The 25,927-nt window shown below is 47.0% G+C and overlaps 1 protein-coding gene across 1 annotated transcript in view; it reads right to left on the minus strand.

The window, feature by feature from the left end:
• The window catches only part of LOC8027668 (NGFI-A-binding protein homolog), a 267,104-nt gene that overhangs the window by 138,602 nt on the left and 102,575 nt on the right, over positions 1–25,927 (minus strand). The window contains exon 4 of the mRNA XM_042294442.1: positions 12,403–12,588. Within this exon, the coding sequence (XP_042150376.1) occupies positions 12,403–12,588 (186 nt within the window). The remainder of the gene's footprint in view (positions 1–12,402; positions 12,589–25,927) is intronic.

Genomic DNA, 25,927 nt, shown 5'->3' on the forward strand with positions numbered 1-25,927 from the left:
CAAAGCAGGAATCAGTATTCCACGACGAAAACACGCGAGAAAAAAAGAAAATCAAATTTTGCGTCTCGTCGTTATTTTTTAAACCCCTAATACTGTTAGTTGTATCCTAAAAAAAGAGGGGCAAAACGATTGCCCTTTTCTCGAATGAAACACTTTTAGACGGGGAGCATTGACGCACACTTCATAAAACACCCCTAATCGTTAATAAAAAATACACCTAACTATGGACAAAAAAAAACAAAAAAACACGCAACTCTTTTTTCTAGGGCTAAAAAAAAAGTCCCCCTGAACAAAAAAAGAAAACGACAAAAAGAGCACACAAAAAATTAGAGGAGATAAAAAACAAAAACAAAAAAGAAAATAGTAGGGTCTAGGTGCAAAGAAAATAAAATGGCGCAATAGGGATGAACGATATCATTGAAGCAAATATCGGCATAGCAGAATGTTCAAGCTCTCAAGTGCCTGTAAATTTGCAGACATAGCGGTAATCGCGAGAGGGACATCTTTTTTTGCGTTATTTTTTCTTCATTCGCAGGAGAGCGAGCCGATAGCAGCAGCCAGCCAGAAAGTGAAAGCTTCCTGCCTTCCCCTGCGTAAACAAAAGGCCGAACTCGTCCGATAAGCGGCACCCCGAAAATGGGGTTCCTCGCTAAACAGAGCCAAATGCGAGAGAAGTGTTCAATCAAAGACATATTCAGTAATGAAACAATTACGCTTAGCCGGTGGAACTCAACCGAGAGTAGCATCGAGGCATCAATTGTCATAAACTCTTCACAAACTCTCGTAGCTTTGTTTAGCCACTGAAATAGAGTAGAATATCAGTATCTCACGACAAAATAGCTTTAAAATATGGCAAAAAAATAAATAAACAAATAGCAACAAAATAAAACGCATCATCTCGTGCATAGTGAACGTCATCTTGTCCGCAGTGCTAAAGAGGGGAGGTGGATGGGAGGGGTGTGACTGGCTACAGTAGCGAAACACGTTGCTTCCGGGTACATCAGCGAGACGGTATATCGCTCGTCAAATGCACCATTGTAAGTTTTTTAGGATTCTCTTCATATTGGTTAATGTGGAACGCCAGGCTCTGCTCTCAGTTAGTAATTCATGTACGGGCATTACATTCATATAGTAATTTCTATCTAAGCTTTGGAACTACGGAGGAAAAAAAAAAATGCGGGGAAAATAAATCGACATTTGCGTTTTTGCGATGTGTCGCTTTTTCTACCTGGGGTGTAGTTTTATATAGCTTTATTTCTCATCATTTTTTGTATTTCTTCGTTTCTAAAGGCTGGCGACTGACTTGCGTGTAACTGCGAGCGACTGTGCAACGATTCCTTGCGTTCAACTGCGACGCGTTGCGGGGAGCTGAAACGAGGTGGCACCAGTAGCACTTGAACGCTTCTGTCCCGAAGTCCTTCCCTCTCTTTATCGTCCTCTTTGCCCCCCTTTTTTTTTCATCCGCCTCTTCCCAAGCCACGATTTCAGAGGACTGCACTCAAGCGACACGGTGAACCCATTTGATTCTTCTGTAAATAAAACGTTTTAGCAACAACAATCCATTGCTAGACGGAAGATTTCGAGGTATTTGTGAGACCAAATCTATTTACGAGGGATAGCCGTTTGTAGGAATTAAATAAAGCCCACGACGAAAGACCCAGCGTAAAAGAAAAAAAAAGGAAATATGCGCACACCAAGAGTGTTCCAGGGTAACCCGATAGACGGCGCCATCGTGATCTCTCGTCCTAAGTGGTTACTAAAGGGTCGTAGTCGATCTCAAACATACGAAAAAGCTGGTTCACACAATTCTGACTGCTTACGAGCGGGAGGCTGCGATGCGCAGCCTGTCGTAGGCAGTTATACACACAGAGCAAAGAAAGATGTGGTAGTGCAGTCAATCGGGGGTAAGCGGTCGCGAGTGTATACGAACCGCCTTGAATGCGCCGTAAGACGTTGTATAGGTACACCACTCTGTTCATAGAAGCTGTCCGGCGTGTGGTAAAGTCGAGCGTCCCAATGATTCGTTCACACCTTCAAATAAATAGGGCACAGTTTTGTTTCGCCAATCTCTAGCAGCAAACTGACGCGTCGACAAAAAATAATTCGTATACACATCAATCGCTTCTTGGACTTTCTGTTGGAGGACCAAAGTGTTCTGGGCTAGATCAAAACGCAGGCCGAGAAGTGCTGTCGGCCGTCGAGCATTAAATGAAAGCAGGTACTCTGTCATTATGCCGAAAGTGCAATAGTCGTTACCAAATTGTTTCCCAGGACTTAGTCAAATTTCCGGTTCCTTGGCGTGTCCTGCGGATGAATGGAGCGGCAGCCGAGGCGCTGCCAACTCTGTCGCATAGTTACGTGACACCATGGGGTTACGTTACGTGACATCATGGCACCACATGAAACGAAATTCCCGCGAAATGTAGCCAAAATTTAGTGTCACGTCACGACAAGTGGCGTCAGTTTGACGCCGGAATATTTCTCTCCTAACTTTGACGGGACACATTTCCTGAGACGTCCTACTGCCATCTGATCTCATATGACGCCACGACCCTACGCGAAACAAACACACAGGTCCACTGGGAAACAACGCCGATAACGGCTATCGGAAGCTATACAAATGCATTGTTAGAACACATTTGTCCTTGACGTGACGAAAGATCCTTCATTTTCCCGATTGTTGACGTCCGAAATATATAAAAAAAAAGACGATGAGGATTTTATGAGACGACGCGTCGATCCACAATCAAGGCAAATTGAGTGCCTACGAGGAAAAAAAAAAAGAAGTTTTCCCTAACTCATCAGTCATGAGTTTGGCTGAAAACGTAAGGGCCGCCGGGAAAGCACCAAGTGCAATGCCCAGCCGACATTTAAGCAAGAAAAATGAAAAAAAAAAAAAAGAACTACGACTGCGGGTTTGAGTTCCCGTTCACACCAGATGACCGCAGTCAGATGTGGCGTAACAAAAACGCTCGTGAACATAACAACAACAGGCCTTGTAAAATCTCTTCCATAAGACCGCGGCGATCATTACTCCAACGTGTGCGCGATTAGAAAAATTCCTTCTGTCGCTGTTTTTTCTCGTTAGTTTTTTGAGTATAGTCAGGCAATGCGTTGCTCTTTCTAATGGCACAGGTGCGCCTCCAGGGCGAGAACTTTATGCTTCCTTGATTTCCTGCCTCTTTTTTTCTGACGCCATTCGGAGAGTAAAGAAAATTTGTATCAAACGGGGCTTAAGTCTTTGTTGAAGTTTCTCCAACAAACGCGCACGCAAAGAAATAAGAGTCAGGGAAACAAGGGAAACAGGAGAAACAAGGTGCCAGCAAGGCGTGAAGGAAATACTGATTCCTTCACCCTGGACGTAGGAGTTGGCCCTGCAAAGGCACGGAGTACAGACTGCTTTGACAGTGAAGATAGCAGAAGGCTGCCCCTGATTTGACTCAATTGAGCAATTAAGTAGAACGTCGCTCGGCTTTCGACGTTCATTCAAATGCGATGAGGGTGCGAGAGCACCTGACGGGCCCGGGTTTTGACGGGGAACTGATCTCACGTGACTGACGACATGACACGGTCACGTGTAATGACGTCACGGCGTCGCGTGACCCGACATCTCGTGACGTCAAGTCCCGTGATACCAATTTCCCCGAAAATTCGTCATGTGGCCATGTGACATGGGCATCTCACGGCACACGGTGTTAGGTGACGACTCAGTGTGAGCGGCCTCACCGTTCGCTAAGGTCCCTGCGTAGATGGCAGTCATTGGCTAACTGAATCTCCAGCGCAGAAGTAGACGCAAGGGCATATTCTAGGTTCCGACGTTTTATCAACTTGTATTTTTAATTATTTTTTTAAGTATTTTTTTTTTTAATGCTGGGGGGTTTTCTACTTGTACCTAAGTCGCTGTGTATACTATGAGACATCGCCCGCGCCTCTCAGAAAGCTAAAATGAGTAGAGTTTCATTGTCGGCGTTACTCGTCTTGCCGTGTTATGTTACTGGATGAGAGCCGAACGGAAATTTAATCAACATCCGTTGAACGCCAGGAAAACTCCCGAATATCTCTTGTTTCAGCGATTCGGGATATATTTAAGATAAAGTAAAGTACGAGCATACGGTACTTTAGTGTGTCTGTGTGTGTTTTTCTAATGCATACAACTTTTTAAACTTTTCGGTTCTTGCATATTCATCAGTTTATATTAACCGAATGAACTAGTAAAAATTCACAGGCTAAGAATACGGAAAGTAATCGCACGCACTACCGATATAATAGAGACAAAATTTAAAGCGATGTTAAGAGTTCCACAAGTACTTCCTCGGGCAACGGAGCAGAATAGACGGATCTCACCGAGTGGAGTGTGCAGGCGCGAGCATTCCGGGAGTGGTGTCGCCGCGCCATGCTATTTTTGGTCATCGCTTTCCGTCTTCCCGGCTGCATAAGGCAGCTGTGCGCTTACACCATCGTTTGGGACGCCCCTGTATGGGCTTGGATTCTCCAGTTATGTGTGTACTTTATAAAATTGTGTTGTTTGTGATGCCTTAGGTTGTCACAAAGCGCAGAGAAATGTTTGTAGTCGTCTAACCGCTTTAGAATCGAATCGCTTCGTCATCTTCTGTCACGTCCGCGTCATTCAGGTGGTAGTTCCACTACGGCCGTGGGAAAAACAATGACGCCGCTATTCCAATACTCCGGCTGCTCGGATATCTCGATAAACTTAGAAACAAGTGAACATCCAATTCAATGGCAAAGGAAACGGGAACCGGAAGGACCATCGGCTTTGTGTAGCACGGCGGAACGGTGTCCAGTGTGTCAGTAGAAAACTGAGCCTGGTGGTGCTCACGGTTTTGCATAACGTTTAATCGACAATAGAGTAAGAAGAGCTAAATCCACTTCCTCGGAGAGCGATAGATTCCAAAAAGTGGTTATATTCTAGCTTACAGCCTGTGTCCTAGGTACAGATGAACTGTGAGGAGAAGCCTGCAAACAGACAAGAAACGATCTACATGCCTGACGCGCCGATAATCGCGTCTATCAAAGAGCAGCAACCCTACCAGATACATAAAAAGTTTGGGCGAATTTTGGATGGAATTTCTATTAAAATTATTTTCCTGCAAGCTTCGAACGTTAACAGTCGCCCGACGGTGTAAGCTTTTATCTGCAGTCTCCATTGATATTAATAGAGAACGGATCAGTAACTCCAGCCATATCCAGTTGTGATGCGATAGTCCTTCACAAGGTGAAAGATTTTTCGGTGTCTTTTTGGTGGTAAGTTTTGCACTTCTAGATGGCGTTATGCAGTTTATTTCTCCGTTTTTTATTAAAGAAATAATGAAGACTGCTTTCGAAAAAGTTGGTTTCATATCAAGCGATGCATAACGGGAGTCACTGATTTTGTTTTTAGCGATTGCCTTGATCTTGTAATCTTGTAGCCTGTAACTATACACACTTTAACTAACGTGCAATTGGGTTGATGAAGCAAATGGTAAAACAAATTGAAAGCGTTCTTTCTCCAGCCGCTTTGTTCGACAGCGTTTACCTTTCTTAACGACTCTTGCTGGAGGTAGCTTTCTTTCACATAATATCCGATGCCTGTTTGTCTGGTTTTCTTATTATAGCGCTCTAGAAGAAAACAGATGAAGCCACTCGTTGAAAACCTTGAGTAAACACCGGACTAAACGTATCGTGCTAACCCGAAAATTTCCAAACGCCGGGCACACAATGGAGCTGACGCGGCCGGAAAACTGGGGAGAATCACAGGTATCGGAATACACTGCAGCAGAGGTGGCATCGCGCAACTCCTGGTAAAATTCGTCTATTGACAGTGGAGTCAATGATTTTCAAACCATGACACGGATTGTTTAGCAGCAGCGCTGGTGGCATACTGTGATGAAAAAGGCTAGCGCACCTTCGGATGTTTATTATGCCTGTCGGCATAATACAATGCGTTGCTCAGTCATTTTTGTCAATTAGTACGTTTAAGTCACTGTGAAGTATAAGTCATTCACAGTATTTTATTGCAAAAACATTAACTGTCCCATGGAGCGAGACGACGTCATCAGCTTTGAAGCCGCCCCAAACGGCACCTTAAATCCTTTCTCCAAGTGCAACCAAATCCCCGCTATGAAACCACGCCAAAAGCCTAGCCAAACGGCGCCTCGTTTCCCGATCCCAAAGGAGCGGAGTAAAGCCGATGGATTTCGGCTTCAATCCCATTGGCTGGCGCGCGTGGACGAGGCTCCCATTGGCCGCTGCGCGTTAGTTTCAACGACCGCCATTCCATGGCGCTGCGTGTCTGTCAGCGCGCCGGTAACACGAAACATTCAAGGTCAGAGCGGCGAGGAGAGGGCGCGGTCTGCCATCGACGCAATTAAGCTGCAGACGAAATAGGGGAGCGGAAGAAGGACGTTCATGCTTTCGAATTTACAACTCCTAAGAACTGCTTAGGTGTACCTCGAGCCTCTTTTTTTACTTCAGTGTTTTCTGTATTTGTGCACGGTGTCAAGACCGCGGTACTGTGCCTAAAGCACAGAAACGACCCGAAGAGCTAGGACCACAAGCATCCATCGCGCTCGCATTCGTTTTCAAATTTGGAAGAGGAATAGCAATGGCGAACACCGTTGGCGGGGAACATCAAGTACGCGAGGATACTTCGACATAAAAAAAGACAAAAAAAAAAACAAACAGATCAGCACGTCGTCTTAAGCCTCTGAGCACAATCGGCTTGCAGCACACCCACGCAGGGGTAAAGACGCGGAAAGATATCGGGAAAGCTTGATGCATTTCTAATGCATCCGAACGCGTAAGAAGGTACAAAAGACGATGCGCTATTTACGTGACGCATCTAGCAGAGGAAAAAAAAAAACTTTTTTTTCTTTCGAAGGCGGATGAGAAGGGTTTGTTGGAGGAGAGTGCAAAACAGGTTACTGGCGAATGCCCAGCAGCATCACGCGGGGTGTCATCACAAACAAACACGCCAGAACCCCTTAATGTTCCCGAGGGAACACGAAAGACCCCAGGAACCAAGCTGCCAATCAGAGAGAAAGGCGTGCGTACCTGTCTTCGAATTAAAACTCTTCAAAGCCGAGTGCCAAGTTGTGTTCTTGTCCATGCCCGGCCTGTCAAACAAGACTCAAAAATTTACGCCAAAAAAAGACAAAAAAAAAGGAGCAAAATCTTTTTTCTCTGCTCGGAGTGTTTGTCGATATCAGAAGCCTGACGTGCGTGCTAAAGCATTACGCGGACGAGGTAGCCGCTAACGTTCCGTAAACAAGGCGTTCATCCCTCCCCTGCTTTCATCCACGTTCGTGTATAGCGGAGTCGCTCTTCGAGGGGAGTGTGTACAGAATGGCGCGAGGTTGTTGGCATACGGGTACGGCTAAGGCCTGTGCGACACAATCCATTCGCGGGAACGCGAAGACCATGAGCAGCAGATGTTAACGGGGAACGCGCCTGACGAACGCAGTTGAACATAAATTTTTGGCGTCTATATTTCTCCTTCGAAAGAAAAAAAACGAAAAAATGCGAGCAGCCGGTCACGGCGCCCCTTCCGGGCAGTGTCACCGTGTCCAATGAAATCACTAAGGCCGCCTCCTTTTCAGCTGTTTGGCATGTTTGAGGTCAAAAGATATTCGACTACATTACTTGCTCACTTCACGTGACAAAAAAAAAAAAAAAACACATCTAAAGGGAACTGCTAATTTTTGGATGTCTTTACCAATAGTGGCGCTCGTATTTTGTACACAGGATGCTGCTTATTGACATGGTTAGTGTATTGATGAAAATAGGTGAAGTAATGCGGACAGACGTTATGGGAGAGGAGAAGACGAGAAGGGACATGAGAACTGCGAGCTCTGGTTGCAATGATTAGTGGCTAGACGCAAAGCCTTTGTTTCCACTGCATGCACTCATCGAACGTGTGAGAATGTGGAACGCCCGTGTCTGGCGTTTGCGTTCTTACACGTTTGGTACAGTGCAGTGGAAACAGAAGCTGCCTTTGTGTCCACTGCCGTCGTCAAACGCATTAAAACGCGAAACCCCGGCGACCGGCAATCGGCGTTCACCTCCTCACGTGTTCGATGTGTGCAGTGGAGACGAAGGCAGCGATAACTTTGTGCCCACCCTTTAATCATTCCAACCAAAGCTCGGCGTTCTCATCTCATCTTCTCTCCCTTAATTTGTGCCCGCCTGCCCTACCCGAAAGCCCAAATAACTTTTCGCTATCTGAATAATGAAACGAGAAGTTTAACTGGAATTGTTACTGCAAGACTGACATTCAGATTGCAGACAAAGGAATAATTTCTGAAAACCAGAAATCCAGATAGAATGTATTAACATTTCCAGTTCCACAATCCAGATAGCGAAATGTTATATTCGGTATTGTGTTAGGGTAGAGAATTGTTTTTGTTTTATATTCTTAGAAGAAAGACCCATAAATATGGTCCTGGCTGAAGTCCCATGACTGCAAATGCATGCCCCACGGTTACAATAGGATTGTCGCGCTCTCAAAAGCATGCGCTTTAAAAGCATATTGATACCCCTGCCCTTATTTGTTTTTAATTTTTTTGCCACGCGAATTCACAGTGTCAGGAAACTACCCAAAATACATTTTTTTTTTTTTGCAGCGTCACTTGTATTTTTAGTAAAGTAGACAACCGCAACTGTTCGAAACCAAAACTGGACTGGGGAGGAAGAAGACATATAGAGGAGGAAAGCGTTGCCCGAAATCGCGTGGCTGTGGAACTTCTTTTTTAGATGCGGAGCATCTCTTGCTCGGGTCTATGTCCCGCGGCGTCGTAGTCCGCACTCACACTACGCATGCGCAACTCTCCTCCTTCCCTCTCTCCAACAGTTGCGCGTTACTCTCTGCGCTCTCTCTCTCTACCAGCTGAGTGCACTTCGCGTGCGTTCGCTTCTACTCACACCGCGCGCGCATGCCCAACTCGTCTCCAGCTCGACGCTCGCCCTCCCGCGGCGCAAACGGGAAGCGCTCTAGTGAGGGTCACCCGATTCTCCTGCTCCGTGGGCATGGCGGAACTGCTCGCGATCATGGCTCGCGAAATGGCGTTTCCGAATGCAAACAACACTCTTCACTGTCCCAACGTAGTGCTGCAGCCGGTATGGGATTGTACCTTACTGGAGAGTTTTAGTATTGCGCATAGAAGCAAACGCAAGCGGTGTGCGTTTGCGTTAGAGTTGCGTGCCCCACGTTGTGCGTGCGCCTCATCGCCATGCGCCATCCAAGACCGCAATTTCGGGCTCCGCGCACGCGCAGTGTGGAACGCGCAAAGCTAATGCAAACACACAGGGCTTGAGTTCGCTCGTATACGCAATATTAAAACTCACTACTGTTTCACCGGCTTCCAACGCCAACGAAACGTGCTGCAGTGAGCAGACGTGCAAGCAGGTAGGCGTACCTTCGAACTGGAAAGGCTGAGATTGGCAAAACGACGGTGAGCAAATACTTTAAGTAAATAAATGTTATAAAAAAACCAGAAATTAAAAAAAAAAAAAACTTTTTTTTTAAACTTTTGGGCATTTGGTCTGGAAGTATATTGGCGGCGACTTTGGACGTTTCGCCGATTGTCAAAAGTCGCGACTTTGATATCACAATATATTTTACTCACAATTAATGTAATTTTACATGGATGTCTCACATTAGCTAGAATGTTTTCATTGATTTTAGACTATTTTCATTTTATTTGTAATTAAAATGCAGCAATTGGAACCACTGATGATAATTAGCCCAGTTTTCATTATCATATTTCTTTGCGCGTTTAAAATTAGATCATAAGCAACAAATTATATTAGAGCTTGAAGAATTACTTATTCAAATATGTGAATTTTAATATTATTATTATTAATACAAATCGCGGCAATGTATGCCTCTAATTAACGTCAAGATCACGAGAATACTCTATTTAACCATAATAGTCTTTCCAGAAAAATATAATTTTGTTTTATTTTTAGCATATGAAAAATTCTGACAGAGTTATCAAGATAGACAAACAGTTAAACGCTGGATGCAATATGAAGTCCTACGCGTCACGCGGTGCTATAAAAACACACACACACACACTTCAGCTGTCTGACTCGGATTCCGTCTTGGGTTGTTGCAGTGAGAGCAGCGTTTATTAGTTTATGCGTTTCGTGGACATAACGTAAAAATTGGAATTATTCTGTTATTCTTGTGCTGGGATAATTGTCATTATTTCCCATGACAATTATCTGAGCGAGAAAAGGCAGCGAAAGCGCACAGATATCAGCACTGATTTTTTCAACAACTACGAATATCAGCCTGTATCGAACGGTATGTCACAAAATAAAGTTTTCGCGAACAAATTTTCTAAATAAATAATTACGATGTGAGACACATCTTAAGTCATAAAAGAATCCAAAATTAAGACCTCTATCGAGAAATAAATCCAATATAGAGGTAAGTTTCGGTTTCGCTCCAGAATTAAAACGCGCATCCTTCCGTAATTAATACGGTAAACACCGTTCTTGTTTTCAGGTTAAAGAGGTGACCTGAGCTCATAAAGCATTAGCTTCCTCGTATTACCAGAAATAATTTATGTCGCTCAGTGAAGCCAGCACACTAGACAGGCTCAACAGCGGCACGCATCTCTGACCCTCACTAAACCCGCCATCTTTGAAAATGAGTGGCGCCACCTATAGTTAGTTGGAGTCGCGAATAGTCTCCTCTCCTTCAAGTGTGAATATAAGCAGCGGTAGCGCGCTGCGCGCGTTCAAGGGGAGGAAGTGGCCGAGTGGGCTAACGCGTCTTAGCTCGGAGCGTGGAGCGGAAGCTTTCGCTGGGAACCTCCTGGGTTCGATCCCCGCCGCCCCCGCCCGTTTCGATCTGGATGAGTTTCGTACCGGCACGCGTTCGTGTGATCACTACTGCGTGATGCACGTTAAAAAATTACACCATCTTCCCGAGGGGAACCATGGGGTGATGCGGAGCATCGCGGAGTTGCCAACAACGTTCATGCGATGTGTGGTAACCAACGCAAGTTACCAACGTTACTAACACCGTTAATAACGATCCGCGATGCTCCGCATCACCCCATGGTTCCCCTCGGGAAGATGGTGTAATTTTTTTTTTTTTTTCAATGGACGTATTTGCAGTTTTTACGAAACCACCAAAAATGAATATCACATTTTTCTTTTTTAATTTTTAAAATATTGAGCGTGTGCCTTCGACGGCTCACGACTTTCATTATCTCTGGTGGTTGTGTCTATACCAAAGAGAACGGCACGTGACCACGGAGAAGCGAGTGAGCGCGACTCAAACCGGCCAGTTCTCGATCGGCAGTTTACGGGCTGAAAGAAATCAAATTTTGAGCCGCAAATCGTGTTCTGGGTAGTTGGGCTCTCGTATGTCATGTACAAATAGAAACCTAGGCGAGCAGAAATACCCTGGCAGTGTCCCTTTCAGCGCCATTCACGCGGGGGAGAAATCCACGGACGGACGTGCGTGACGTCGACAGAGGGTGTCTCTTCACCTTCGTTGTTCACTCTGACGAAGTCCCGGGCAGAGGAGAGTCCGCGTTTGCGGTGCAATTTAGCGGTGTGCACACTTGACACCACCGCAGTCGAATTTAGCGATCTCTACATTTGACCACAAAGAGTTTAACGAGAAAATAATATGGAAAACAAACTGTTCTGCCGCCAAACCAGGATAATTTTTGCCGCCTGAACATTCCTCTCTTTCTCAGCTACGTATAGCTTGACGCAGTAGCGCCACATCACAAAGGCATGAAGTTTCCGTCGCGTGATGCGGCGCCCGCGAGGAATCCCCGGGATTTCTTCGTCCTGCGAATACCGCTTTATTCACCAGTAGAAATATGGAAGCCCCAAATATCCGATAGCTATAGCTGCTATAGCATAGCACTGCCCTTGTGCGAGCAAGCGCATAGTAAAGGGATACATCCGCAGAGCTGGATTGGCTGTGGATGGCTCGTCGTCCGCTGCGTCGGTGATACGGAGTATGCATGACACGCATCGGTGCCACATCGGCGGCCATCATTGGTGCGTCGCCTTCGCGTGTACCTTCTGCAGCATACACAGCGCCCAATTTGTTTTTCTCAGCAAGGGCAAGGAGAAATAACCGCCGGCACGTTCCGATCACGTCACGCGCAGGCCACGACTTAAAAAAAAAAGGGCCGCGGTGATGGACCTCTTACAACTCATTTGCCTTAGGCCATCCCAGGGCACAGATTGAACACGAGTGCTACGTAAATGTTTGGCCGGCACTGGTGTTCAATCGGCGAGAGCACGAGTTGCAGCCTGACGCAGCACTCGTGGTGTGCACTCCCCGCCCTAGCTCCAATGGATGACGTCATACCCTGAGGGTGCATGCGGGGGCGGGAGGGGGTGGGGGCCCGGGGTGGGGCCGTGCGTTACCTCTAGGTCCTTACACATCCTTCGGCCGTGCGGTCTGGGGTCGACGAAGGCGTGCGGAGGGAGCGAGCGAACGAGGAGCTCCGCCGACTCGGCCAGTCGCCGGACTTGGGCCTCCACCAGCACGGGCGTCGGGGGCGTGCCGGGCCGGCCGCCCAGCTCCAGGGGGTCGCCGCCGCCGAGCATGCCCTGCGCCACCCACCCGGGACCCCCTTCCGTTAGACACCGCGGGGCTCGACCACCGGGCGGGCAACCAAGCGCAACCCAAGGTTCGCCCAGTTGGGCTTTGGTCAATCTGGTAAAGACTAATAATTCTAACCACGATCATCGTGTATTCGGGATTCGTTTAGGTTAAGGTCGATTTCTAATAAACCGCGCCGGATTATGGAAAGTGTTTCGTGGAATAGGGAACCGGCGACCCCGGCTTTCCAAATGGAAAAGTTAACCTTGGAACTGTGTAAATACAAGGACGAAATCTCCTAGTCTACGACCCAGAAGATCCTGCAGTCAAACTCCTCCCCCGCCTGCTTCGATCGAGATGAGGATCGTACCAGCGTGCGGTCGTGTGTCACCACAACCTGATGCACGTCAAAGGCTCCAGGCTAGCGGTCCTGCTGCAGAGGATACATTCCTCATCTATACCGAAGGCACCAAAGTTCAAGACTGACTTCTCGCTGTCTAAATGTACTGTACATACGACATACCGTTCCAATGTATATAAAAACACAGTCCAAAGTGCGATCATTATAGTTTCCACCGCACGCATGTTCATCGCTTCAGAAAGCGAACAGAATGCCGAAGATGGCATCGGTTGAACACGCCAGAAGTAGTAGAAGAAGGGATGTGCAAGTTCCACACAACTCCACTAGGCATAATTTCATTTCTAAATATATCTTCAATGAAATGTTAACTTAGACTTGAGATAAATCGACGTGCGTGGTCGGGCATTTGCGTTACTATGTCGTTCCTTTGATGTATTGAAGAATGTTTGATCATAAAGCAAGACATCTCCGTCATCCACGTGGCCATTACTATAGAAGTAGTTTCTGCGCACATAAAGAAATATAGCTTGGCTGAGATCTCACGCATAAGTACATAAATTATCATAAAAACAGCAACAGCAAAAGTATGGTTCGGTGATTGTGAACATTTTGTCGCGTAAAGCGGAGGCACAAATTTAATCAAACACAGTTGGGCTTGAGTAAGGTTCAGGCCGAAATACTTTTCGGTCAGGACTGGCTCGGGCCCACGTTCTAAACAACAGATACATATTTGGCCTAGTTGAGGTTTAATGCTATATCGGGCACGAAGCTTCCAATCCGATTAGATCTCTAATACCGGAGCCGCTTCAACGTTACAGGCGGCCGTGTGGCGCTCCATTCCCGTACGTGCGGTGGGGGCCAGTGGGAGCAGCCTGAACGGGCCGAGCTCTCACAGCGCCGAGCGGTACTCAGACCTTTCTGTCGGTCTTCCAGGGGGACGCCGACCGTGCGCTGCTGCAGACCGTGTGGACGGAGGTTTCGTCGCATGACGACGGACTCTAAAGCTACGTCTATACCGCCGGGCGTCTACAACAGGGCGTTTTTCATTTCGCAGCCTCGTGTTCTGGACACCTGGTTTTGCGCGTTTTTAGGTAAGCGTCTGTGTGTACCGTTTTGTGACAGCTTGGAGCCTAAACCCGACGAAGAAAAAAATGTGACCGAAACGGAGAAGCCGCCCCGACCCCTCGTCCCTGCACGTCCCCCTTGGTCTTGCTCGCACGCCGGTTCTAGCGGTTGGAGGCACTCGAGGTTGCCAGTGGCGCCATCTGAGAGACAGAGCGGCAGGCAGAGGCAGTCCGTCATGGCCCGCAAAAAAGCCGGTGCGCAAAGATGCCTCCGGCTGCTCCGTTCAATCAGAGGCGAATGCCACGGATGTATATTGCTCGTGGCTGTGTTTTTTTCTGTGCACCCATTTCGTTATCAGACGGTCGCGGTTCGGTCCCAGCCTCATTTAAGTTAGCTTTACGACGCCGTTCCTTCGACTAACTTCTATTGGCTACGAGACGTTTCGGTGGCGCCCTCTTACGTTTTCTATCCCTGACATTACGATATAGATTATTAGTTGTGAGCGACGAGTTCCATGGTGCTTGAAAAGCACGGTGGAAGCCTGTTCATCGCGTTCCTAAATCAACACCGTCAGGGTAGAGACTTTGCTCTTATGTCCGTCGATGAGAGCAGAACTCATCCTACTCAAGACGTCATAGTGAGCGTTTGACCAATCGTGGAAGGCCGATGACAACGACTCTTTTGGTCGCGGAAGTCGAAAATAGCATCGCAACAAAAATTGAGCAGTCCTGTGTTCATTCGCTGTGGCACATGACGTGTTACAGCGATAGCCGCGGACTCCTAACGGCCAAGTCGTTAGGAGTCCGCGTCGCGTTCACGCACCGTGTGGTGAACAAAAGCGTCCGTAACAATATGGACATCTAAAGATTTTGTTTCAGACGATTTTTTTTTTTTTTTTTTCCCGGTGCGCTTGAAAGCGCGTCTCCCGGCACGAGCTCTTGGCATTGAGAGTTCGACAGCGACGATTTTATTATCGGCTATTTCTTTGCATTTCATCGGTGAGCGTGAGCAGTGGCCATGAAGCACTACAAAAACCCTACACATAAAACGGGATGTTAACGCTGTGGTGTAGGTCTGTGGTAGCGCCTTCGCTTCTCAGGCAGTGTGCTAAGTTTCGGTACCGCCACGGGCAGCGGGCGATCTTTTTCGGGTATTTGACAACATCCGACGACAGACCCTCTAGCCAACTAAACAACATCAACAACGGACGCACTTTCCAGTGGTGGGTAGAGCCCAGAACAAATATCGCTATGAAATATTTTTTATTTTTTTTTTATTTTTGAAGTTGCTTGGTGGCGTTCGTTGACTGAGGACATATTGCGCTCTCAGGGCACGAGCCCTGAGCGCACCAAGTAAATAACGATTATGCAGGTTTTCATTTGAAGAGGGTAAGCAAAAAAAAAACAACAACAACAACAACAACAAAAACTTTGTTCAAGTTAAGACTAATGAAATCTCTAGAAGTTGCTCTCTCACTGTCGAGATTCTGGCCCCACTAGTGTTCCAGTCTTGTTTTCGTCGTTTGCTCACACAGTACAAGCTGAACCCGTTGCCCAGCCTTTCTGCTCCTGGGGCGGTTGTGCCGGACGTGCAGGAATTCCCGCAGTCACCCGGAGAAACGGAACGGTACACTCCCTCTGCCCGGGGGCCGAGTGTATCCGCAGCCGAGCAGTGCTCACGGGCAGTATCAGAGGCCACGATTCCGTTGTGAGCTCCATGACTGTCTAAGGGCTATGGTTCCTCCAGTGCCGGTACTGAACTCAGTGTGCCTGTAGTACAGAAAGAGACCTTTCAAGGATCAGTCTACTTCTCGGGTTCGCTGGTGCTCTGGGTATGTGTGGTTATGCCGGTTCCACGTCATCAATACCAACAGTCTGGTTCTGGTGCAGGCATTTGCCCAATAGCCGAAATTTTGGGGAATCGATTTACCCCTTACAATGTCGCCCTATTAATCTAGAAATTCGTAGTCACGACCGCTAGTTCGGGAACGAACTGGACAAATAGATGCATTTTGTCTCAGTCTACTAGACAATTGTTTTGCAAAAAAAAAAAGGCCTACAAATACTTGAAACAAAACTATAGTAAGCACTAGGATAATAGAAACCGCCCAAAGCTTTTTCTTTTTTTTTTCTTTTCTCATTTGTATGATAGAAAGGCAACCTTTTCCGCAATTTAATGCAAATCGATTGGGTCGCTTTGCCCTCCCTTCCTACAGCAGTTCACGTTTCTATGGGAGAAGTCTAAACGACATTCACTGGTCGTGTGCAGCCCTTGTGCTGAAAAGGTAAGGAAAGAAACCTTTCTGATTATTTAAAAGGCAGAACAGGCTGCGGCGTCGAGCGGTAGAGAACAGGTTGATGCAGTAGATGCATTACGCTTTTCTGACAAGAGGTGTCTGTGCCGACGCAAATATCATAATTTCTTGACGAAATAGAGCGCGTATTTCGTCGTCGTTGTTCCTTTCTCTCGTCACTTTGAAGCGTGGGTTTAGCATGCGCCCGTTGGGACCGCCCTCTTCAGCCACTAAAACACTCTAATATTGACGACTTACATTATGGATGATTCCTGAGGGGAACAGAGGCGCCCAGGTTAGCGAAACCGAACCAGAGACCGAACAGGCGCCCGGCCATTCGGGTCTCGCCATGGTAACCGTAAACAGTCGAATGACGTCACGAGCGTACTATCGTCAACACGATGGGCGTGAACGCACGAGCGTCAGCAGATTGGAACGGTGAGCCCCGCAGAGGGGCCTTGATTAACAGCACCTAAAAGGGTATTCACACGAGGGAGAAATCCCCGGGATTTCTCCCCGGCACGCGCGCATCACGAGATGAAAACGCGAGGCTTTTGCAGGTAGCAAAGCCTGACGTTTTCGTCGTGGGAAGCGCGTGCCGGGGAGAAATCCCCGGGATTTCTCCCTCGTGTGAATACCCCTTAAAGGACAAGGCTCGCGCGGTACGTCATGGGTAGTGGACGCCCGACCCACCCCAAGCGGCAAGTTTGTTTGTTTGTTTGTTTGTTTGTTTATTTTTGACACAATTGTCAGGGAGGTTGGGACAAAAGGCGAAAACGAATCACCTGACTAGGTCCCAACCCCCGTTACAGCCCTCAGCAGCAGGGCACAGGAAATGAACCAAAAACACCATAAATCAAAAATAAAACAATATCCGAGAAGATAAAAATATGAGACACAAAAAATGTATAATCTATTTTGATGCGAACTATACTAGGAATACAGACTAGGAACATTGAAGTATACCGTAAGGTATTTTTTGAAAAGAAACACGGACGCTATTGTCTGGGCTAATTCCAATACACAATAATTTCTGTTAAGAAGATCGGTTATCTGGTAGGATATTTTTTGTGTACAGTAATTAGTTCTTATTTTAGGTTTTGAAAACTGCTGGTGTCTCAAATTGTAATTTCTTTGCTGTTTGTTTGTACGATGAACCTCAACGGGAGTGGCCACAAAGCGGCAGACGCGTGCGCCGGCGTTGCGGCGTGCTATGCGGGGCGCAAGTCCGTCTGCTTCGTTTGCAGGCGTTTTGCTGGCGTCAGAACGCCTAGCTGTATATGAACGGTAAACCTCAAAGCAGGCTGCCTTGAGGTCTACCCACTGTCCTTCAGTTAGAGCCAATTAGAGCTCGGCGTTCTCACGTTACCACAAACCTTTGCAAAAGAATCAGACGAATTTGAGCTCCGTATTGCGTCGCGCTCGTTTTCGGACCCTGCAGTGTCGCGCCGCCGGTGACGCTGACGCAAGCTAGACTATGTCTCACTAAAACCGTGCAGTACAGCCAAAGCTACAAGAGAGACAGCGTATGCAAACCTGTTCGAGGGGGGCGGGGGGGGGGGGGGGGGGGGGGGTAGGAAGGCGGAACGGGAGAGAATGGCTGGGATTCTCCCGTTCCTCCTTTCCGTCCTCATGAGAACAGGTCGGGGTACACTTTCTCCCCCGGTAGCTTCGGCTTTACTGCCCGCTTTTAGTGTGCCGGAGTTTAGACTGCGCTGCGTAGATCCGCTATCGATGACGTTTGAGGGGGAATGGCGTAAGGCCTTGATCTCTAGTGCCTCAACGGGATGGAAAGCAAATAAAAAACATAGGATAAAAAAAAAAGAAGTGCAACTCGATCTACCGGGAGGTTTTGTAATTCAACTGCGGATACCTCATTCGCAGATTGGTTGCTCATATTCGAGCGTCCGTTGCGGCGTGGATGGTAGGCGGAGGGGCTGAGCAAAGCTGGGAGATCTATGCTCGACTCTTTCGAACCCCCTCTTCGCACCTTACCGTGAACGCGACCCATAATACACGTCATCCAGAATGAGCAGTTCGAGCCAGTCTCGAATTTAGGCCCACTAAAGGCGAGAGTAGACCCCTGGCTTTCGAAGCAGCGCAGTCGTATATCTACGCAAGTGCGTGCGCCCGCTTTCATTCGCGTATTCGCCGCTCTGCGCCACCTGCAACCAATCTCTTACAGGGTGCCTCCATCTGGCGGCCGCTACCGCTGACAGGGTGGAGACACCAATAGAGCCAATGAAGCGCCACAATATGGCAACTAAGGTCAGTATTAGCTGCACATTGGGTCTGGGTCCTGTAGAGTGTGTGTGACAAAGTCGTGGTGCAAAAACGTTGTGTTTAGCGAAAGTTCTGCAAAGACAGACGCAATATGACGCCGGTGAGAGCATCGCAAAGTTCGCCACAAAATGGCGGGTGCCTCCACCCTGTCAGCGGAGCGGCAGGCAAATGAAGGCACCCTAATCTCGTACACCTTACTATAAAAAATAAAAATAAAAAACTAGGTCATCGATTACAATTAGAAATACTCTAGGTTAAAAATTAATACATTAGATTACTCGGTTATTTTAGAAGAAAAGTAATTGGCCGTAACCTAAGAAGTAAACGTTACTTTTCTGGTTCAAAAGTGACGTTTTTTTCCCTATCGGTTTTACAAAGGGTCTTCCACGCTGTCCATTATTGGACTAGGACCACCGTATTACGAGTTACTCGTCTTCTAAATTCCTCAAATTTTGGTACATTCTCCCGTCGGATACTTGACTGGATTCAGGATATCTCCGTTGATACAAAGGGAATCCCTAGAAAAGGGAGGGGAAAAATGTACCGGTTACGAGTAAGTTGAGGACTTCTATAAGTAATAAAAATACTCTCGCGATTACTCGTCAACATATGTATTCTAATGATAACAAGATGACTCCAAAAATCGATCGGATACGAGTAATTTGATGACTCGTAATCAGTGTCTTACAAGTCCGCTGACAACGCTGATTGGCCGACGCTGGCGTGTCCGAGCTCATATTGTGACAGCTGGATTGTAAGCCGCGGTCGCGCTACTCCTACATCATAGAAAAGACTGGGGCTCTGTTCCAAATCATACTCGAATGAATCCGGGTTACTTCGGCGGATCATGTCACGCGATAAGAAAGAAAGAGCCACGCTGGACGCAAGTAGGTTTTCGAACGCCAAGGTACACAACCTTTCACCAGTGAGATCGAGTGAATTTCGGAACACGGCCCTAGGTGTCCCCTGGATGTCTTCTTCTCACGTATGCATGCTTCGAAGATGTCTGCTGGCAGTTCTTGTATGCGAGATGCAAGTAATGAAAGATGCAAGCATATAAAGGCGCTCCGAGGTGCATAGGCGTGCGCAGGATTTTTCATTAGGGGGTGCGAGGTTTCCCCAAAGCGCCCCCGCCGCCCCCCCCCCCCCCCCCCCGCCCCCCCCCCCCCCCGCCTTCTATCAACGCACTCCCACTGATGTCCTTACGCTCATATTGTAGTGCTGAGACGAGATATGGTTATGAAACGTTTATTTCAACAATATTGAATTGTAACATGTACAAAATATTATTAAGCAGTAGGTTTCACTTTCTTGTGAAACGTCCGCAAAGAAAGGCAGTCCCTGCGCAGCTGAGGCGCCAGTGACACAACTCGCATACAAAAAATTTGTATTCTTTCTAAACCAGAGAAAGATACGACACATATGCCATCTTTAACAGCACATATATTTAGACATATTGCCTCAACGTGACTCTGCTAGTATGGAAAATATAGTATACATACAGGGCAAACGCATGGGTGCACCTACATATGGCGAAAGCTGTCATATAGCGTCTGCAACGTTCATGAAGAGGACGAAAAACTCCACCCAATACACAACGTAATAGCAAAGCTTAAAAGCACGACAATATACCGCAGATTAAAAATACGAGAAAGAGCAAGTTACAATATTTAGTAATTATTGAAGATAAACGCTATGACATGCCATTTTTTTCTTCTTAGCATCCAAATATACAGTTGATAATCTTACTTTCTGGCGCTTGAAAGAAACATGTAATAGAAACCACAAGATAACACGCACGGATTATGTCATGCTCAACAAACATACTAACTAATGGATATGTTATGTGGTGGTAAAAATATTTTATGACTAGATTACTGAAAATGTGTAGCACGTGGGAGACATAGTACTTTTCATCAATCGTAAAAAGTCTAAAGCAAAATTCTACGCGATTTTGACGCGAACTGTTCGATGACTGACTGCGTCGCGGCGTGTTTTTATGGTTGTTTTTTTTCGTTGCGCGCACTAGAGGGAGGGAACTTTGGCGTCGGTGTTTTATGCCGTCGAAAAAGAAACCATGGGCCTCTAGACCCGTTGCTCTCGGGCAGGGGGCGCGAGCGCGTCCGCAAGACGCGACCATGTTATGCTGGCAGCACCATTTAGGCGGCGCTGTAACGTTCGATTTTGCACGTGCCACGTTCGAATGCAAGCATCTGTCAGCATCTGTAGACGCGAGAAACAAAACGTCAAAAAAAAAAAAAACTAAAATAAAAAAAGAATTACGCAGCTCGCGGCCTCAGCGTCCCATTAAATATTCCTTCAAGCTTACTGCTCTTTTTCATAGCTTCCGTGAGCCCGTATGTTTTACTTTACGTGATAGCGAAGCCGAAGCTATAATTGCTAAGCTATGCTCCCCTGAACGATGCTCGCACTGCGCGAGCGCGCGTGCTTGGCAGGGGCACTAAGAGCTCGGAGCTCACTCTTGTAGCCTCTGCTACGCTGGCACTTATAATGGAACGGAGTATAAAAAACTGTAGTGGGGAAGCGTATTGAGGGATGTTGGAAACGCGAGCCGTTGCTCGCGTTTCCAACATCCCTCAAAGGCCACAAGGCGACGTCTCAAATTGAGACGTCGCCTCCTTGTGGCCTCTTTTCTTCTCGTCCCTTTTCCGAAATACCCCAGTCTCGGGTTAAACAAAACTATGGTTACTAAAGTTAAAGCAAATAGGCAGGTGAGCTGGTTAGGTTTCGTGTCTCTCCGTCTATGTCTACTTGTCATGTAGCAAGTAACGCGACGAAAGCAGTCGTACTTGTCATGCCCGTGATAAGTCGCCACCTGTACTTATCGCAGCAGCAAGGTTTCATCCACAATGAATAAGCACGATCTCGAAGCGGGCACATACGGCGTAATTCTTGCGAGACGCACGCCGCGCTACGCGCCTCGCTCTTTTTTTTTTTTTTTATACTAGTGTATCTCTGTTAGCCCCCGCAGCTCCGCTTTTTCTCTCCTAGCACCGCGCATGGGCAGTAGTGGGATTGCTTTAGGTGACGGTAATCAATCCCTCAAGTTGCCGTCACCGCCAATAAACACGTTCGCGGCGGCAGCGGCGGTTCGACCGCCGCTGCCGCCGCGAACATGGGGGAGGAATTTTCGTCCCTTTTTCAAGCGCCACCAGGTTGCGCTGCATCTAAATCGGTGAAATGGAGGAACGGGTGCGATTTCCTCCCTTCCGTAGGCGACAGGGAGGAAGATCGCTTTTTTCTCCCTTTCTCCTCCCTTTTTTTTTAGAGTGCATGACCCGTCGAAAGACAGCTGCTCTGTGTGTGGCTCTCCCACACTATATATATATATATGGCGGCAAGCGCTGAGCTGGGGGACCCCCGGGCGAAAGTTCTTCTCGGATTGAGTGACTCGGGACGCGGCAGAGCGACTCGCTTCTAGGATTAATTTATTTCTCTCTCGGCCTCCGAATAGCGCGTTCGATGAAATGTACTCGCGGATGAAATAAGTCCTCGCGTGGGAACAACGCGCAAATACAGACGCACGACTCCCCTAGAAACCAAGCGAGCAGAAAACTGTACGCGAAGGCTTTCCAAGCACAAAAGACCCTGGCGAAACATTCCTGGAACTAAGAAACAAAAACGACGAAATATATGAAGGGAAGAGAAACAAGAGCGGCTGTCGAAGTGGGTTACGAACGTAAGAACGATGTGAAGAAGCAAAAGTAAATAAGCGCAAGAACAAGAAGGTCCAATCACCAGGATGGACTCGAAAAGAGTCGCAAAACCAAAGACACGCGTGGCTCGGAAAACAAACTCGCCACCGCGAGAAAAAAGTGAAGGGGAAATAATTAAATGCGAAAGTAAGCAGCGGGCAAATCTGTCCTCGTGAAGACGTCGAGCAAACGCAAATCAAGGCATAAGAAGAAAAAAAAATATATCGAGACAGATGAAATAAAGGCACGCGCCATAACAGTTAAAAAAAGGTTGTTACAAAAAAAAAAAAAAAAAAAAAAAGAAGAAGTACGATAAAGCAACTAAAAAGCCATCCTCCATTAATATCCGCCGAACTCAGTACCTTCAGAATCGGCATGCGGACAATGCCGCCTTCCTCTCCGATGCGGGCTTTCCTCCTTTCCCCCGGCATCGTTTTGAGGTAGCTTTTTTACTATCCGATACTAGTTACGTAGCTGCACAGACGCATTTTTTATGCGTCCCTCGACCGATTATTTTTGTGTGTGTGTGTTTTTATGTTGGTGAGTGCCGAGGGATTGAGTTGTTTGTTTGCGCACAGTCCCCTCTTTCCCCGAACGCAAATATTAGTTCTTGATCTGCGAACGCAGCTCGCAACACAGCCGCCGGCGAATGCGCGAAAGTAAAAAGAAAAAAAAGAAAAAAGAGAAATGTTTTTTTGAATTATAATGATGATATTTTTTTAAAGAAACGAAAGTAAAAAAAAGAGTCTGGAAAGGGGGACTGCCAAAGAGCGAGCTGGACAACGGAGTGCGATAGGGCGCGAAAAAAATGCGGCTTGCTCGAACGAGAAGGATGTTGAAGAACATACAGGACATGGACAAAATCAAGCTTAGTGGAGGATTTCAGACTAGAGATGCCGTGAACCTTTCTCGGACATGAGGTTCGAAGATCGAAGCAAGAGGTTCGAATGGTCGAACCATTCGGAGAGAGAGAGAATATACTTTATTGAAGTCATCAGAAATGACTTCGGGTGTTCACCCTGGGGTGAACACCCGAAGGTTAATGGAACCCCATGTCCGGGGTTCCATTAACCTTGCTCGCCTCATCGGCTAGGATAACCAGCTGGCGTTGATCTTCCGCGTCCGAGGCTCTGATGGCCATCTCCCAGGAGTTGAGGCGGTCTTGATGCCGTGCTGCGTCTTGTAGTTTTGGATGTTTCGGGCAGGCCAGGACCATGTGGAAGATGGTGCCTCGGTCCTATTGACAGTTGGGGCATGTGGGTGAGGGTTAGAGCTGGGTGTAAAGCAGGTTGAGTTTGAATGGCGTTGGGTACGTGTTGGTTTGTAGCAGGCGCTACTTGACCTGCTCCCCTTTGTCAAGCGTAGGATGAATTGGTGGTAGAGTGCACCCTTGCTCCCGATAGGAAGTGGTGATGTTCTTGTAGGTGGTGAGTGGGGTGGGTGGATCCGGAAATTTCGACCTTTTAACATTAAAAGATTTGACAAGTTGTTAAACTTTCGACTTTTCAAAACTAAGCAATATGATTATTTTAAACTTTTCAAAAAAACGTTGCAATGAAAAATTCGACATTTTTTTTTTTTCACTTCCGAACTTATCAAGTTAAGAAATTCGACAATTTTTGAACTTTCGAACCCGCGATGTTAAAAAAAGTTCTACGACCTTTGAACTTTCAAACAAAAATTTGATAAAGCTCGAACCAAATTTTCCCTTAAAGATGGACACTGTGGAATAAAGTAGAAATTACGCTGAAGCTTCCGTTAGTTTTTTTTAACAATTTTATTTCCAGGGAAAGTTGTAAGTTGATGACAAATCAATTCATTTAGTCAGCTGGTACTATACAGCTTGAAAATAAATGTTAAGAATTTAGGCAATAAACATTAGGCTTTATTTCACAACCTGTTCACTGTAATGGCTCCATACCATCAGAACCCACCAACGTATATTTCACCTATCTTCTAACCTTCATGAATTTAGAAGCATATTTCCTCTATGGTATATTCTCATATTAAAGGCAACCACCGAAGCTATATAAATGCAAGTATGTGTGACGTAACAGCAGCATACAAATGATTTCGCGAAATCGTACGTGTTGCGGAACTGGACTTAAAACACGTCCAATGATACAGCATGTCCGCTAAAATATTTAGTGTTTTTTTACCGGCACAAATAAACCATACATTGCCAAAAGCTCAGTCTCCGCTTTTACGTAGCGCTAGGAGTCCGGACAAAATGTTAATGCTTCAAAACTTGTCATCTAATTCGAAAGTTATCAGTTATTTTCGGAACGTTTTACTGTAAAAGTAAGGACCGTTCCTGTGAACTCTTGCCATTCAACTCCATATATTCATGGGCAGCCATTGCATTATAAATGTTTTTCTAAAATCACACATTACAAATGATTTTAACCCGAGATGACCAACGACGAGGGTGACGAGGGACAAACACACACGTCTCACATTGTCTTTTATCACTTATAAGTTATAACGTTTGCATCAAATAACGGGAAGCTCTGAAGCTTTCTCATCTGGTCCAGACTGCTTGCGCTAAATTTGGGTGCAAAGGGAGCGTTCGGCAATATATAGTTTATTTTAGAGCACAGCTCTTAGGCGCCCGTTTCCGGCTTGAGCGGCGTCGGTGCCGCCGTCGCCGTCAGCGTCACCAAGGTCACCCCAAGGTCCCGTGACCCCCAGGACACGTGACCCCCCCAAAGTCACGTGATCCCTCCCAAGGTCACGTGACCCCCCGAGGTCACGTGACCCCCGAGATCACCTCGCCCCCGGGTCACGTGGCCCCCCTCCCCGAGGTCACGTGACCCCCCCGGAGTATATTAAAGAATGAAGGGAGGAGGGGGAGAAGGAGGAGGAGGAGGGGTCTATTACCCCTCAGTACCCTTCCCTCCTCCTCCTCAAAAGCTGCGCTCCAATTCGGCCTTACAGGGAGTTGTAAACGGCTTTCACTTGTTTTGCAGTAAAAACAACCCAACAATTTTTTGGCGGGTACACCTAGTACAAAATGTTGAGTGTGCAGTCAGATTTACAATAAAAACTGTGCTGCTATCTTAAAAACAAAAAAAGAAACACGTGCTGTCTTGAACCTAACGGCGCATTACCCGGAGCATTAGCAGGCAGCACTTGCACAGTGGAGGGCACGAGCGCCGTCAAGGGAGCCAAGAACTTTCCCATGTGCGAATGGGTAGCGCGTTCAACAAATCCTCTGTGAAACTTGTTTTACATGATACATGTTACCCGTGATAACCGAAGGCGCAAAATGAACATCGGTATTACTGCTTGGATGAGGAACCCGCGCGTAAGTAACCACCTTTACGCACAAATCATATGGCACAAGACAGGCACGTAGCCAGGATTTTGTTTCGGGGGGGGGGGGGGGGGGGGGGGGGGGCTATGACAAAATGCTGTTTGAGGGGAAAGGGGAGAGGAGGCCTCAGCAAAATGGAAGATTTTGAGGGGGGGGGGGGGAAAGCCCTGCCCCATGCCCCCCCCTCCCTTACCCCCTGGCTACGTGCCTGGCACAAGAGGTGTATTATTGTGTTGCATGGTATGAGTAACCAGTTCATTATCGGGATGAGGAACTGGAGTAGAGCGTTGGATATGAGGTAGCGTGCATAAAA

The sequence above is a fragment of the Ixodes scapularis genome, unplaced genomic scaffold, assembly GCF_016920785.2.
Source record: "Ixodes scapularis isolate PalLabHiFi unplaced genomic scaffold, ASM1692078v2 PGA_scaffold0__279_contigs__length_252992795, whole genome shotgun sequence".
Classification (NCBI taxonomy): domain Eukaryota; kingdom Metazoa; phylum Arthropoda; class Arachnida; order Ixodida; family Ixodidae; genus Ixodes; species Ixodes scapularis.